This window comes from Diabrotica undecimpunctata, chromosome 1, assembly GCF_040954645.1.
Source record: "Diabrotica undecimpunctata isolate CICGRU chromosome 1, icDiaUnde3, whole genome shotgun sequence".
Taxonomy (NCBI): domain Eukaryota; kingdom Metazoa; phylum Arthropoda; class Insecta; order Coleoptera; family Chrysomelidae; genus Diabrotica; species Diabrotica undecimpunctata.
Window position 1 is genome coordinate 27,798,543 of NC_092803.1, and position 17,858 is coordinate 27,816,400.

The following is a 17,858-nucleotide window of genomic DNA, read 5'->3' on the forward strand; positions in this document are numbered from 1 at the left end:
GATAAATGTCCGGGGGAGGATAAAATTACTGTTGAAATGTTGAAAATTGGTGGCAGAAAAATGGAACAGGTATTAAATATTTTATTTAATAAAGTAATTGATGAAGGAAAGATTCCTCAAGAATGGTACAACTCCGAAGTCATTCTACTATTCAAGAAAGGAGACAAAGCAAACATCGAGAATTACCGACCAATTTCCTTGCTATCACATCTGTACAAATTACTAACTAAAATCATAACCAACCGCCTAACACATAGCTCGATTTCTGTCAACCTATCGAGCAGGCTGGATTCAGAAAACATTTTAGTACCATAGACCACTTGCACACCGCATCGTAAGAACACTGATAGAAAAATGCACCGAGTATAATGTCCCAATTCATATGACGTTCGTCGATTTCCATAAAGCATTTGATTCCATCGAATTATGGGCAGTGCTTGAATCTCTAGAAAATGCACGTATAGATTCGAGATACACTTACATAATTAAAAACATATATGAAAATGCTACCATGCAGATAAAGTTGGACGAAAGCACAAAAACTAATCCTATAAGACTACAAAGGGGAGTAAGACAAGGCGACACCATCTCTCCCAAACTATTTACACTTGTTCTAGAAGACATTTTTAAGAAACTAGAATGGAACAACAAGGGTATCAACGTCGACGGATCATACTTAAACCACTTGAGATTCACAGATGACATAGTTTTAATAGCCGATAATATCCAAGAACTACATGATATGTTACAACAATTAAATGCAGTTTCAGGAGCGGTAGGCTTAAAAATGAACTACAGTAAAACAAAAATACTGAGCCGAGACCAGACAAATATAACAATACAAAATCATTAGGTATATCTAGGTCATGTCATCAAACTAGGAAAACCAAATCAATATGCTGAAATTAAAAGAAGAACACAACTGGCATGGGGCGCTTTCGGCAAACTAGCATATATCTTGAAAAACACCTCCATTCCTGTAAACTTAAAAAAAAGGTATATAACACATGCATACTACCAGTTTGTACCTACGGCTTGGAGACAGTAGCCCTTACCAAATCTGCTAAAAAATTAGAAATAACGGATTAGAAGTCAGTCTTATACGACGGAAAAGTTTGGCAATATTTTCCTATGTGAATCTCGTGATCTAGATATTTATAGGCTATTGCCTAGTCTATGGATCTTGTTCCTACGCATAATAACTTCTTTGACTACAAGATTTGTCATCATTTGAGTGTTAGATATATTTATTTTTAATAAGCCTTCTAGCGACGAAAGGCAGAGCTGATTTAAAAGTTTTTTGATTTCATTTATCCTATCGGCTATTAGCACAATATCATCTGCAAATCTCAGGTCGCTAAGTTTTTCTCCATTTATGTTTTGCCGTTGTCGGTCAGTTATGCCTTTCTACGTATAAGTATATTCTAAAAGCGCAGTAAACAGTTTTTGTGATGTGGTATCCCCCTGACTAGCTGTTGCGTTTTATGGTAGGGATAAAAATAAGGATTATGGACTATGCCAGACTTACGTGGATCACCCTGTACATTTAAATTTATGTTTAAAAAGCGCACATTTAAATTTAAAAGTTAACGTGTCCCAGAGTTTTTTATTATTTTCTATAATAAGGACACAACCAATTTTATTCCACACTGTATAAGCCAATATGTTTACAACCAAAAAAATTTATTAAAAGTAGTACTACACTTTTATGTCACTTGATGCTGTACATATATTGTTGACCACCTTTTATATTTTATATAATATTTATTGTTTTTATGTACTTAACAGACTGTTGAGTAAGTCCTATACCATGCGGTCCATATGTATGGAATAAATTCATTTTTGGCGTTATTATGTACTGTCTGAAAAAAACCTGAATCAGGTCGGTTTTTATTCTTAAATTGACAATTTACTGTATGAACATATTATTTCCTTCCAGCACCCCCTTTGAATTATAAGCACCCCCTCGAAAATTTTAAATAATAAAGGGGGTCGTTTGGCACCTTGTTAAAAAGGTATTTTAGTTCTCTATTCAGAAATATAAAGTTTTTTAAGTTTGGTGCAATCATAACTGAGAAAATTGATTTTTAAGATGTAAAATTTTGATAATGTGTCTATCACAAAACTTAGGTTGAATGAAGATAATAATGTCACATAATGTTTAGAATGTATTTTTCAATGTCATTTTCAATTAAATTAAATGTTAAAATGACCACTATCCACTTCTTGACAATAGCCTAGGCGATTTTGGAATTCTCGTACATTTTGTACGACCTCGGGGGTTATTTTGTTAATTTCTTTCGTTATCCGAACTTTTATTACAGCAGTACTGTTTGGTCTATTAAAATATACTTTAGATTCTAAATAACTTCATAAAAAGTAATCGAGAGGAGTCAAATCGGGGATCTAGACGGCCATTCGATCGTTTCACGTCTTCCAATCCACCTATTGGGAAAAACCTCGTTTAAATAGTTTCTAACTATACGTGCAAAATGCGGAAGAGCTCTGTCATGTTGGTACTAAATAGATCGATCTATCTCATTTGGATGATTGACATCAGGAAAAAATCTTCGAAATGTAGGCACCAAAAAGTTAATAAAAAAATCTAGATAAACCTCACCATCAACTGTGTCCTCAAAAAAATTAGGACCAATAATTTTATTGGTAATGATACCAGCCCAAATGTTCATTTTTTTTAGGATACTGCGTGAGTCTCACATACCCAGTGAGAATTTTCTCTGAGTTTGTTAACCGTTCCGTTTAAATGAAACGTCGCTCCATCGGAAAAAACTATTGTGTTTATGAACTGCAAAGCTGCGTTCATTCTTTCCATCATCATTTCACAGAATTCTTGCCTTCTATCGGGATCATCTTCATTTAACTCCTAAACCAACTGAACTTTGTAAGGGTGGTATTTTTCTTTATGCAAAACCCTCAAAATAGATGATTTATTTACATCATTGACGGCGGCCAGTTTTCGAGTTGTCTTATGCGGATTTTCCTCAATCTCTAGAAGTACATCTAACTTTTTTTCATCAGTAAATTTAACATTTCTACCTGGTTTTTCAATATTTTTTGCACGTCCAGTATAACGAAACTTCTTTTTAATTTTTCTAACTGTAGACTGCGAAACTTGTTGACCAGGGTATTTATTATTAAACATTTCACAAACCTCCTTTTGAGTTCTTGTTTTATTACCAAAACCAATCATAATTTAAAATGTCTATTCTTTGAGTTTTGGACAAATGAGCCATATTTAAATTAAATACGCGCACAAACATTATACTTACATCTTTTAGTAACTTTAAATACCTAAATGACAGTAGCCTAATAGATTCGTATCAATTGTTTATTTGGCTTTTTGACTAATATTTTATTATCTTCAAAATTTTTTTCCCTAATGTTTAGCAGAACAGATACGAAAATACCTGATTATTTCTAAAGTATATTTTAATAGACCAGGCAATATTGTGGTTTTAAAAGTTTAAAAGTACCAGGTATTAAAAAAAGGATAACGAAAGAAACTAACAAAATAACCCCCGAGGTCATACAAAATGTTGTACGAGAATTCCAAAATCGCCTCGGTTATTGTCAAGAAGTGAATAATGGTGGTCAAGTTGAACATTTAATTTAATTGTAAAAATCAATTTTCTCAGTTATGATTGCACAAACTCAAAAAACTTTATATTGCTGAAAAGAGGACTAAAATCCCTTTCTAACAAGGTGCCACACGACCCTCTTTGTTATTTAAAATTTTCGAGGAGGTGCTTATAATTCAAAGGGGGTGCTAGAAGGGGATAATATTTTCATACAGTAAATTGTCAATTTAAGAATGAAAATCGACCTGTTTCAGGTTTTTTTGAGATAGTACATAATAACGCCAAAAATGAATTTATTCCATACATATGGACCGCATGGTATATGCTTAGTACTACTTTTAATAGAGAGATAGAATCTCCTCGAATCTTTCAGCCACAAGACCTAACGTATTGTCTTCTTTTGTAATCTTGTCTTGTAATCTCGCACTATAGAAAAAAATTTAAATAAGGGCATTCGAACTTAGGTGGATCACTAGAGGCACAGGGAACCAAGGATCCATAGGAGCCCTTATCAGCCCCAAGGTGAAGTACCAGATATTAGATCGTAGGCGGCAAACACTTTTCGGAGACACAAGTACCTCCAAAAACATAATATAGTCATTCATAGAGGGTACAGGGTTTCAGAATGCTGAAATGGGTATAACAAGTAAATAAGCTAACTGGCTGCAGTACGAAGTTTTACAACAGATAGCTTTCAAAAACAAAAAGGGTTCTGTAGAAAAATTCCTTAATAAATAAAAGTAAGATAAGGCCTTTTTCCACAATAGATAAATAGTAAAAAAGAAGCAGTCTGATTCGTTGTAAATAATAGATCTGAAAGTTCAAAAAGGAGTGGTTTAATTCTGATGAATGCTAAATATACAACCTTACATGCACAATCTATAAACTAATTAAGAAAACTAATCTTAAAAATAAGAAATTAATTTCAACTTGCCAAAAAAAAACTATCAATTCCTTTTCAATTATCTTATCTTTAATAACAGATCAAGACTCTTAATAACCCCTTACCTTAATCAAAGGTTTCGATATAATCTCATTAACCACCTGTACGATAGTTTCATCACTGTTTTAATGAAATATTTTTTTAACATCTGCAAGAATGAGTTCAATTTGCCATAACCTGCGTTTAGAAATGCATATTCGTGTAGTAGTCGATGTCTTTACTGCAAAAACCTTGATTACTTGTTGCATAATCAACCTCAAATATATAAGAGTTAATTGAAAATTCAAAGCATATTGAATGAGTTAGATTTACACAAGAAGCTATTTGATTTTTAGATAAAGGAAGCAAAATACCATTTTATTAGTCTTACAATAGCTGCAGGTATGTTACCACATTGATTCTGTTAAAAGAATAATAATAAAAATTAATGGACTATTTGTGTAAATGAAAATACCAGCAAAAGTGAGTACATATAGTAAAGTCGATGCATAAACGTTTTAAACATTGCATTCAAACAAGGAAATAAAGCGAATTACATACAACGCAACACCGTAGGACTGCACCGATTAGAAAAAAGAAGAGAATTAAGTACACTTTTACACCAAAGTGTAGCGTTAACAAAACAAAATGAAGCCAGACAACTTAATATTCCCAGAAACAAGAACTACAAACAAAGTCATTTCCAAATATGAGAACAGTTTCAAGACATTACAGAGCATATACGGTCTCCCTTCGCTTCTTCTTTACGTGCCATCTCCGCGGTGGAGGTTGGCGATTATCATAGCTATTCTGATCCTAGACGCTGCCGCGCCGCTCTGAATAGTTCGATTGATGTGCACCCATACCATTTCCTCAAGTTACGCAACCATGAGATTCTTCTCCTTCCTACACTTCCCTTGCCCTGGATTTTTCCTTGTATAATTAATTGAAGTATGTTGTATCTTTCACTACGCTTAATATGCCCCAGGTATTGCAGCTTTCGTATCTTGATGATTTACAATATTTCCATTTTTTTGTAGACTCTTCTCGTGACTTCGTTGTTTGTTACATGCTCGGTGGTAGAATTAAACGGACATTTGTTCAACAAATTAGGATGGCGATATTGCTACCATTTAGAGCGTACTAAGTTTTGTAATTACTTCCAATCTGAAGGACCACTCACTGGCGTGGGAAATAAAAACACAAGCAGTTCAAACAATACGTAATTTAATAATTGAATGTTACTACAACTAAGTTAATATCTAGCCAAAGTTTTAGCGCAAGTTCTTTATTGAAATAGCCCCGATCACTGTCTATACACTGGTCCACGACACACTACAAACACAAGCACTGATACAGATTAAATATTACTACTATCACTTCAACTAAGGACGTTTTGTTATATATGAATAAACTTGATAACTAATGAGCGTTCAGCTTTTAATTCTAAGTTATGTAACAATAACTACAATGCGCGAGATAAAACTCTAAAAACAAGAAGCGACCAACTCAGCTGGGATACAATTTGATACTGATTACGCGATAGTCTAAAAACTCTTAAACCAAAAATGCGTCGAATTATATCGAATTCTAAACTAAAAACTAACTAATATGCGAGCGAACAGCTAAGCTGGGGTACAATATTATACTGACTTAAAATTCCGATTTTTAATACCTGACTATTGCAAGGGATTTTCGAACGGCGGGGGACAACTTTGATATTTCTATACAGAGGTAGGTAAAAATCGACCTTTTGAATTCTTGTCTAACAGAGAAATTTTTGGAATTGGTTGGAGAAAGTTAATCTACGGGTAAACATATCTTTTAAATACATTTTCGACTTTCATGAGAATTTACCTAGGTAGAAGTTAAGTTAATTGTACGTTAATTGCTACCAGTGGCGTAGCAAAACTTGGATACATTTCTTACAGAAATTTATCCACTCGGTCCATGATATCTTCAGGATTCTTCTATATATCCACAGTTCAGATGCTTCCAACTTTTTAGTAGTCGACGCGTTAAGTGTCCATGCTTCTATCCCGTAAAGCAGAGTAAAGCTAACTCTCAAATATATTTTCAGTTCTCTTGCACAAAGTACATTTCTCATTTTATTGAAGTTTGTTGGTGCTTTCTCTATTCGAACTTTGAGTTTTTTTGAGTAATCGTTTGTGTGATTAATTAATGTGCCAAGATAATGGTAGTTTTCAACTTGTTCTAAAGTTTTACCGTTAATTTTCAGGCTTCCATCATTATTTTGGGTTTTTGATATCCTTATAAATTTAGTTTTCTTGACGTTTAATACTCCATATTTTTCTCCATATTCATCTATCTTGTTTATTAGCTTTTGGAGGTCTTGAAGGTTGTCTGCTATTATGATAGAATCGTCCGCATATCTAATGTTGTTAATTGGTGTTTCATTGTCCTTTATTCCTGCTGTTTCTCCCTCAAGAGCTCTTTTCATAATTTTTTCAGAGTATGCATTGAATAGTAGTGGTGATAATACACACCCCTGTCGCACTTCTCTTTTAATTTCGAACTTTTCTGATGTATGTTCATTAATGCGTATGTGTGCCTGCTATTTATAATATAGATTTGTTATAATTCGAAGGTCATTGTATTGTAATTGTTTTACTTTGAGGACGTCGATTAGCTCTTTGTGGCGGACTTTATTCGACGCAGAGAGTCGACAGATTCACTTACCTCGGAACTACCTTCAACGTACAATGGGACTACGCTCAAGAGATTAGATCCAGAATTGAAATGGCACGGTCTACATTTATTAAGTTGAGATCCTTGCTGTGCTGCAGTGATCTGTTTGGGAACCAAGATGCGGATAGTGAGGTGCTACGTTCTTCCAGTGTTACTATATGGAGTTGAAGCCTGGACACTGACGCAAGCCACTGAAAAACGAATCGAAGCCTTCGAGATGTGGATATACAGAAGGATACTAAAAATATCTTATGTGGACCATGTCACCAACGTTGAGGTCTTACAGCGCATAACAAAAGAAAAAGAAGTGCTTAATTTAATTAAACAACGTAAGCTTAAGTACCTCGGCCACGTGATGCGGAACGAAGAAAAATATCGAATTCTTCAACTCGTTATGCAGGGTAAAGTGGCCGTCGTATCTCGTGGTTGAAAAATCTCCGACAATGGTTTGGGATGACCTCAGCGGAGCTGTTTCGCAGAGCAGTCAACAAAACCATGATAGCCTTGATGATCGCCAACATCCGGACTGGATAAGGCACTGAAGAAGAAGAAGGCGGACTTTATCGAATTAACCTTGTTGTAATCTATGAAACAGACGTACATTATCTTGGTGCACATCCAAGAATCTCTGGATTAGTACGTTGAATGCAAGGAGAGGAGAATGCATTCACGGATGCTTACGCCTCTACGGAATCCAAATTGCGTTTCTTCAATATCCATATCAAGTATTTGGTAAATGTGTTTATAGATGATCTTTAAAAACATTTTAAGTGTGTGAGACATCAGGCTTATGGTGCGGTCGTCGTTGCATTCTATAGCATTTTTCTTTTTTGGGAGACAAATAAATGTTGAGGTCAACCATTCATTGGGTATGTCACCCGACTGATAAATTTCATTAAAGAGCTTTAAGAGGACATCCATGTACTCACTGTTTCCATTTCTGGTGTTCGTTAGTGCATATAGTATTTCTTCCTTTGTAATTTCTGTACGTGTTTCTCTGTCCTCGAAAGATATATTTTGTAGGTTTCCTCTTTCGTCGTCGAAGAGCTTTTCCATATATTCTTTCCATCTTTTTAGCTTTTCGTCAGTCGTTATTATAATATTTCCATTTTTATCTAAAAGAGTTGTGTTGTGGTTTCTTTTTTGCAGCCCTGCCATTTATTTAACCTTTTTATGTAGGTTGAATAGGTCGTATTTGTTCTAATGATCTATATCTTTACATTTTTCCTCAGAGTAAGTTTGTTTTGCCTCTCTTATCATTTTTCTGATTTCATTGTTAATGATTTTGTAATTGTGACTGTCTTTGTTCTTGGCTTTTCTTCTTCGCTACAATTATATATTTCTGAGATAGCCTTTATGACCTTTCTGATTTAAAGCAAACCATGCTTGGACGCTTAATTATGTATTGGAGTCCATCTTTATGATGAACTCAGATATGATGACACAAGAACTAATCTTCACTGAGAAGATTAACAAAATTATACCATCTAAAGAACAAAAAGCCTCAAATGTTAATGGGAACTTATGGAATAAGTGTATGGAATGAATATGGTTCACTAATGGATTTAAAACTGCCCATGATACTGGATCAAAAAGTCTTTGGGCAGACATGTAACTATAATAACTCTTACAGTTTAGATCAATATACCACTCTGTTATATGCTAAAGTTTTTGATTTGATGGCCTGCATCAATGAAAACATAGATGGAAATTCCAAATCAAAGAGAGTCAACATTTATACAGATAGCCAGGCGGCTATTCTCTTAGTAAAGAACCCACCCACCCACTCAAACTGGAGAAGAACTGCAAAGACCTCTTCAACAACCTGGCAAAAGATAATAAAGTGTCTTTAAAAAACGGAAAAAGAGATTGCCATACGTATTATATGCCACTGTAATTTGCTAATTATATGAGGCAGAAATTCACTGGTCAACTGAGAATTCAACCAGAAGATATCCTAAAACTATGAATAAGGAAACTGAATGCCCTCGTTAAGGCCGCATGACTTATTGGAGTTTAATGGAAAACATTAGGTATGGTACAAAGGTCTTACGACCAAGTGCCAGAGATTAACGAGCCTCACCTGAACTAATAAAAAAAGAGAGAGCATATACATATAATAAATGATGATCAAAATGAAATTTTAAGGTTTTCAGGAGAAAACTATTAACTTAAGAAAGGAAACTATCAAACTGATGAAACAACATCCAACGAAAATCAAATTCTCTATGTTCTCATGCCTAGTAAATTTTGCGCGTCCGCTGCCACTTCGACCTTCCACCTTAACCGTGGCCATCCTTTGATCTTGTGCCCTGCATTTTACTATCTAGGGCTCTTTTTGGAAATCTTTCAGTCTCCATTCTCACTACATGACCAGCCCAACGAAGTCTCTGAAGTTAAATGAATTCTGGCATCTTTGAACAGTTGGTAGAATTCATGGTTATACCTGGATCTCCATACTCCGTTTTCGTTAATAAGTCCAAATATCTTTCTTAGGACTTTTCTTTCAAGAGATCACCCAGGACAAAATTAAAAATTTGCCCTTGTTAAGCTTCGTCATTATTGGTGAAAGTTGGTAACAGTTTCTGTGCTCCTAAGAACTGCGCAAAACAGTTCGATTTTGCGCAGTTTTCAGAACTATTTGTAAATCGAGTCTTGTCCACTCATTTATGTTATTTAGCCGGGAGTACATATTGTGACTCGTATTTTAGTGATTGTTGAACACTTGTTGACCGAACAATCTAATATTTTTCCTTCATAATTATGCCATTTTTTTTCTTATACAAAGATTAATAAGGAAAAACTATATTCCTACCGAATATCTGTTTCATATATAAACCCCGCTTTCCTAGAATTTAAACTAATGTCTTATCTCATTATTCAAATAAGAAATTGACCTTTCCAGATAAGTTTATTATTAAATTGTAACATAAGGAAAACCGGCATTAACAGAAGATTCTACCAAACTGTCAATATTTCTTTATAAAAGGAAAAAAGAAACAAAACATCTTTATCTCAGTTCATCAGGGAAATCCTGACTTTAGAGTAATAATATAAAAACATGTTATCTATTTTTTACTTCTACTGCAAACAGAATTAGTAAAAATAACTTGAAGGTTATCAAATGTACACAAATTATTGTCTGTGCTTGAGAGTAGTATAATTACACAGTGGAAAAAAAATGTATCCATATACTTTTGGATTCCTTTCGAAGAAGTACTATTTTCAGAAAGTGATGGAATATTAATTAACTGAAGAACTATCAACATTATAAGATATGCAGATGACGATGTAATTATGGCCTAACTACTCTTATTACAAAACAAGACAAGAAAAATATGAACCAAATTTAAATGTAAAAAAGTCTAAATATACTAAGTCACAAATAAATCCGAACAACCATTGTAAATTATTATATTCTAAAAATATTTTGTACAAATATACAAGGTAGTTAAATAAAATTTCTATATGATTGATTATAGGAGTAAAAAGATTAAAAATGAGTTGATGCACCTCGGTGAGCAGCATACTAGGATGCACCTGGGCTCACTTCTGATTAGGTGGTCAATATTCTCCTGCAATATCTCGTTCCATACCCTTATTAACTTCTACTACTAATTACTTCCAAAGCTTGCGGAGAATGTTCTAAATTAAAAAGTCTCCGAACCATCATCTACCATACGTGTTCAATTGGGGACAAAGCTGGGGATCTCGGGGGCCAGGGCAAAAATTGACTCCAACTTGTTTACAAAAGTCCATGATAACTCTTGCAATGTGAGGTCTTTCGTTATCCTGCTGGAAAATTGGATGTTGAAGCATCTGAAGGTAAGGTATATGAGGTTCCGTTTACGTTTCGCTGAGCTGTCATGTTCTCTCAGACGAAGGTTAGAGGTAACATCATAACCCCAATAGTGCGGAGCATATGCCGTTGGACAAAAAACTGTTGATTTCTTTTTTCACCATGTCGTCTTCTGACCCTGGCTCGACCATCATGCATTCCTAAACAGAATTGGTATTCATCACTTTAACTCCATTCAATTTCTGGTGTATAAGTCAATCAATCTTTGCACCAGACAAGACGATTACGTCGATGTTCAGGGGTAAGATTAACCTAATCTACAAGAGCAAAACTTTGATTTGTAATATACCTTGTAGTGAAGAAGCAGTCCCTTAGAGCCATCATCTTGGGAACGACCATCTTGACACTCTTTTGTTCTTCGTGTTTAATCTTCTTGTCGCCATGCCTGATAACATCTTAACACAGGGCTTAAACTTTTTTAAAACTCGCTCAGTTTTTTCTCGCAACTTTCAAAACTTTTAAAAACAACAAGAACCGTACACTGCTAAGTTTGAATCGGTACTAAACTTAAAAATTAAAATTTTTAGTGGTTAGCAAAATAAAAATAAATTAATAAAAAACGAAAACCTACATTGATATAGCAGAAATTCTAATAATTTATTGTTTTTGCCTAGATAAACCTGCCATTATTTTCTTAGCCATTTAGTTAATTTTCCAATTTAATTTTCAATATAGTTGACTAGATAACTAGAGATCATCACTCAAATAGATAATATGAGAAATTTTCAACATTAATAAAGTTATTTTTCTTTTCAGAGTCGCTTCAGTTTTAAGAAGTTATGGGCGTTCACAGGTCCGGGATTTTTAATGTCCATAGCATACCTCGATCCTGGTAATATAGAAAGCGATCTCCAATCAGGAACCGTAGGCAACTATAGACTATTATGGGTTTTATTTGGAGCGACCATTTTGGGATTCATCATGCAAACCTTAGCCACAAAACTAGGTATGACTAATAAAGCTTATAGTCATTTTATTGGAGAATTAGTACACAATTGAACTGATAAACAAATTTTTATTCAACAACCCCAATAATAGAATAATTAACATAAACCAAGCAACAGAATCAAATTATCAAATCATTAAATCTCAATTTACTTCTACGTCACTATCTTTTTCTAACTTCCTCAAATTAAAATAACTAAAAATATAAAAACACTGGCATAATCTCATACCAAAAATATAACACCTATTAATTATGGTAAGCTTAAATGTAGTTTATAAAATACCATGTAGAAGTTGGTGATAAGTTGTACATCGGACACACATCTATAAATCTAAGAGGCAGACTGATGTCACATAAAAGTGACCTCATAGAAATAATAAAAATAGATGCGCAGTAACAGAACACGCAGTTAGTAAAAAACATTTATTTAATTTCAATGAGATCTAGGTACTAAGGCAGGAAATCAAATTTAATAAAAGATAATTACTAGAACTGGTATGCATAAATAAATATCAACGCGTTGATAACAAATTTACATAATTCAACTAAGCCACATATTTAATTACACTATGTCCTATGAAAACTAATATTTTATATTAATAATATTAAATTTCCTGATAAATTCAAAAATTTTAATTGTTAAATTGGAGCCAATTCACTTTGTTGTTGGACTAAACAGCTAACAAATTACATACTCCATAATTCTATGATTTACAGTGCCCAGGCATTAAACAATAGAAACGCAGTTATCAACAATTATTATTGGTTGGAATACGATTGTTATTGGATGGCGTTGTACATTATTATTTTTATAATTATTCTTTTATGATGAAAAAGATTTATTTTTAATCCAGAGCTTCTCCATAAATCGCTCTAAGGAAACCTAATAAGGTCGGAATAGGATCGATATAAGCGGATGGCAGGAGCCCTGCATTGAAATTAAATCTCAAATGTCTTTCTGCTTTGTTTATTTATTTAAGTTCGTAAGTACTAGAAACTAATTAGCGAAGTATTTTTGCCGTGGTGTATCGACTGGACGAAGGGTGAACGTTGACAGCAGCAACTATAAAGAAGTTAGCGGCTCTAGAAATGTGGCTGTATCGACGCATACTGAGAATACCTTGGACAGACAGAGTGACCAACACAGAGGTCTTAAGACGAATGGGTAAAAAGATGGAATTGTTAACAACTGTTAAAAGGAGGAAAGCGTCATACCTGGGCCATGCATTCCGTAATGATAAGTACAGTTTGCAACAGCTTATCGTGGAAGGCAAGATTGAAGGTAGAAGAGGTTTGGGCAGAAAGAAGAAATCCTGGCTGAGAAACTTGAGAGAATGGTTTCAAATACCAGAAGCTGCGAACATAATACATGCGGCACAAAACAGAGAAACCTACCGTTTGATGGTCGCCAACCTTCGGTAGAAGACGGCACATAAAGAAGAAGTATCGACTGTGAAATATGTAAAATGAAAATTGTAGATTCCCCTTGTCGGCTAATTCATCAGCTGTCTGCTCTATATATTGTAGAAAGTGCAATAAGGCAATTATTTGAATTTTAGTTAGTAACAATAAAAACAAGCCGGCCATGTTGGGCGCCATTTGTAACAATTTAAACAAGCCAGCGACGTCGGGCGCAGTTGTAACAATAAAAACAAGCCGGCCACGTTGGACACTATTTGTAAAAATTTAAACAAGCCGCCAGGTTGGGTGGCATTTGTAACAATTTAAACAGACCCACGTTGGATAGGCTAAAAGAGGGGAGTGAATAATTACTGGGCTTAGAGATAGGATAAGCAAAAAACTAAAATGTTTGCGAATAGCTACTTGGGTTTTGGTTGGAGAGCAAGGTGGTGGATAAGGACTACGAAAAAGAAATAAAAAAATACTGACAGAGATGTCATGGGCAAATACTATACAAGAAGATTTCTTAACTATTTAAAATTAGGACGCCATTTAAAAAAACCCTCCTGCTGCTTAGAAAGAAAGGTTTAGGGATTTTCTTTCCTAAAAAATTTTTAATGGTGAATATTTTTTTAAAAGAAAGATTTTTCGAGACTCCTAGTTTAAAGATATAAAATTATCACAACAAAAACAGTTATTATCATTACAAAAAAATATCTAATTCTATCATAAAACATTACATTGAATCTTGTAACAACAAAACTATGGTAATGTACCAAATGGCAGAAAAAGATATTACTAATGACAGTACTTACTTTCATATGTCGAAATGAAACTACCCAACTTTTCTAAATTATTAATTAATTATCAAAGGTTAATTTTATTAAAAAAAAACTAAAATATGACAATAGCTGTTACATAAAACCTATATTTATTTATAAACTTTTACATATTTATGAGAACAAATCTTAGCGTATTAACGATAAATGTTTATTTAGAAAAAATTAACAAAAGCTAGTTTTGAAAAACGAATTTTTTAATGTTTGAAAAATTTTAATTTATTTATTTTTAAGCAAGTTACAAACTTTTTAAGATTTAAAGGTTCAACCTGGCAAAATTTACGTTAAAAATAAAATGATTCCTTCTGTCTTTAACGGGTTCTGGTAAAGTTTTTACGATATCTTCTTCAACTATCATATCCGTGTCTCAGGCCAAAAAAAGGTGTTACTACTCTTTTTATATCTTTTCATTTTCAATCTTGTTATCAATTCTTTCAATAAAATGTTTAATATGTTTTTGAGATGTGTACTCTACAATAACCCAAATACCCAGCGCGATTTGGGTATTTCCCAACTCTCCAACTGTTGACACTTCTTTCTCAATAATTATTTGCTCGTTTTCTTCAAATATTCTACCAAATCTTCTTTTGATTCTGAGATACTAAAAGTTTCTTCTCATTTCCTAATCCTCTTCGGTTTTTGAATTTTTGCTTCTTTTTTCTTTCTGCGTTCTTCTTCTATGATCTTCAATATATTTTCTTCTGTAAGTTTATTCAGAACTTCTCCGGAAGTAACGACTTCTGCTCCTGCATCTACTTTTTTTCTTTTTGAGCCCGAAGGACTTTGCTTATTTGTCTGTTTAACAGTGTTTAATAGCAGCTCCTCAAAACTTATTTTTGAACAACTACTACTTGGAGGTTCATCAGAAATATTGGTTGTATGGTTTTCCACAATCTGGTCTTTATTTATCGACGGCGGTAAGAGCATCCATATTAGTATTTGCGGTTTCAGCTACAACTATTGTTTGGTCTTTTAAACTCTTTTGTTCTTTCCATCTTTTAGGCTTTCAGGGTAATATTTTTCCTCTGGTATGACATGATTGTTAAATGGATATATACCAGGTTTTCTAAACCCGTTTGTGATACTTTCTACGCTTATGTTTTTCCATATAGTGCCTATCGCCAAAGAAAACTCTTTTTTTGGAATTTTAAGGCCAGTATTATGTCTCTGCCAGGTTACGAGTTGTTGGTCCCAAGCGTCTTTTGGAGACTTAAATAGAGCCTTTTAGAGGCTAAATCCAAAGGCTGCAGAAGGTGGCGTGTATGAGGAGGAAGTTTGATGATTGTGATATCATTCTGTCGTGCTAATTCAACTAGTTCAATACTAATATGGATACTATGACCGTCATATATCAATAGTACCGGCCTATTTTGTCCTAATGCGGGAATAAACGTTTTTTTTTTTTAATTATTTAAAAATACGTCACTCTCCGTCCATCCATTGGGACTGGGATTGGGTAGTCAGAAATACCAAATATTTTTTCCACTGAATACGATTAGTGGTGGTGCCTTCGTCCCTGATGCAGACACTGCTGAAAGAACCGTGGTGTTTTCTCTTCCTGGACCGGAAGTAGTTCTGGAACTTGGTTTACCTTTAGCTCCCAAGACTTTGGTTTTTTTGGGATCGTGAGAAATGGATGTTTCGTCCATATTCCATACGAGTTGCGGCTTGTCCTCTAATTTTAGCTAAACTTAAGTTTTTTTGAGAATATCAAAATATTCTTGGATGATGAAAGGATCTATCATTTTTTTTCTTGAGTACTCCACAGCTTGGGGTTTTTTATGCTAAGTTGGTGACGTCTTTTAAAACTCCCGAACCACTCATCCCCAGGAGTGTTATCCTTAAATGGAGTTTATATGTCATTTTTGGTAACAAATTCGCGAATAATCTCTAGTAATTCCAATCTTCTTCTTCTTCTTCTAATGGCGCTACAACCCTTTGTGAGTCTTGGCCTGCTTAACAATGTTCTTCCATTCTGCCCTGTCGGATACTTTCCTTCGCCACTGCCTGATGTTCATGGTTTTAAGATCCCTCTCTACGTCGTCTATCCATCTTTTACGGGGCCTTCCTCTTGTTCTGTTTCCTTGGGGCTTCCATCTCTGGAATACTTTTACAGCTCGATTATCTGGCATTCTTTCTAGGTTACCAAGCCAGTTTAGTCTTTGTGATTTTACAAATCTGACAATATCTGCGCTCTGCATTAGTTCATCCAGCTCGTGGTTCATTTTAATTCTCCACGAACTATCGCTGCATTGGGTTGGTCCAAATATCTTCCTTAGTATTTTGCGCTCAAATATTCTCAGTTGATTTTCATCAGTGGTTGAGAGGGTCCACGTTTCACATCCATATGTGACCACTGGTCTAATTACTGTTTTGTAGATTCTCAGCTTAGACTCACGATTCAGTAACTTACTTTTCATTAAGTCTTTGTATGCATAAAAGCACTTATTACCGCTAAGAATCCGTGCTTGTATTTCTTGACTGATGTTGTTGTTGTCATTTATTATTGAGCCAGTAGTTCCAATCTGGATATTCCAAATCCCCACTGCTCCATAGTTTTTAGTCCTTGGGCCAATCCAGTCTCATTTTGGAGTGGAATCGCTGGAGCCCTCCCTTGTGATTTGCTTTTAACTTCTCGAGCACCAGTCACATGGTAGAATAATGTTATTTTAGGAATATTATACAATTTATGTGCCCGGTATATCGAACAAACCCCCCCTTTTATCTCTGACACTGCGTGATTTAAATCATCTTTCCCCATAATCACACTTTCCCGGGTTCACCTTAATGGAGTATGTTCTGGAGTATCTCATGAAAGTGAGCATGCAAAAAAAACTCACATGAATATTTTTCGGAACGAATGCGAGCTTTTCACCTTGCTGTTCTCTGGAAAACCTAAAAGATAATATGTAAATACATTTTTTTCCATGTTTATGCAATTGTGATTGATAGATAATAGGTAATGACTCATCATCATCGACAAATATAAAATAAAAATTGTGGTTTACTTGGTTTTTCTTCATGCATTAGTATATAAAAACAAAATTAACGACGTAGTTTACCAAGAAAAATATCAATAATAGTTTAAATGTACTATAAAAATAGCTGATTTTGTTTTCACGCCAAATACATGATACGTATGTATGACGGAAATATGAAAAATTATCTACCTAGTACTAAAAAAAAATATTTATTGAGTAGTTTTAATTTCATTCGAGTTATAAGGATATCTGTCGTTTAATTGATATACATTAAAAATGTTGTGTTTTATCATGGACAGTCATTTTAAGTCTGAACAGATGAATGGAGCTCTATAAAAAATGGCGGTTTTCCACTAAACGTACTGTTGAATTTATGTTTTGTTTGTGTTTTCTAAACAAAACAAAAAAAACTGAAACCAATCCAAATCTCTTGTTTCCATCAAGCGGCCTACATTTTGTTTTTGTTTTTGGTCCTTTTCCACTAGTTGTCACGAGGAAGACAAAGCAGTTTTTTTTTACAATGACCAACCAACATGTTCAGAGAAGAAGATTTTTTTATTCTTAGTTGTGGCTGGTTAATACTGAACTCCTTTGAAAAAAAG

The 17,858-nt window shown here is 34.1% G+C and overlaps 1 protein-coding gene across 1 annotated transcript in view; it reads left to right on the forward strand.

The window, feature by feature from the left end:
• LOC140447278 (protein Malvolio-like) overlaps positions 1–17,858 on the forward strand; it is a 64,594-nt gene that overhangs the window by 23,207 nt on the left and 23,529 nt on the right. The window contains exon 2 of the mRNA XM_072539850.1: positions 11,846–12,035. Coding sequence (XP_072395951.1) covers positions 11,846–12,035 — 190 coding nt within the window. The remainder of the gene's footprint in view (positions 1–11,845; positions 12,036–17,858) is intronic.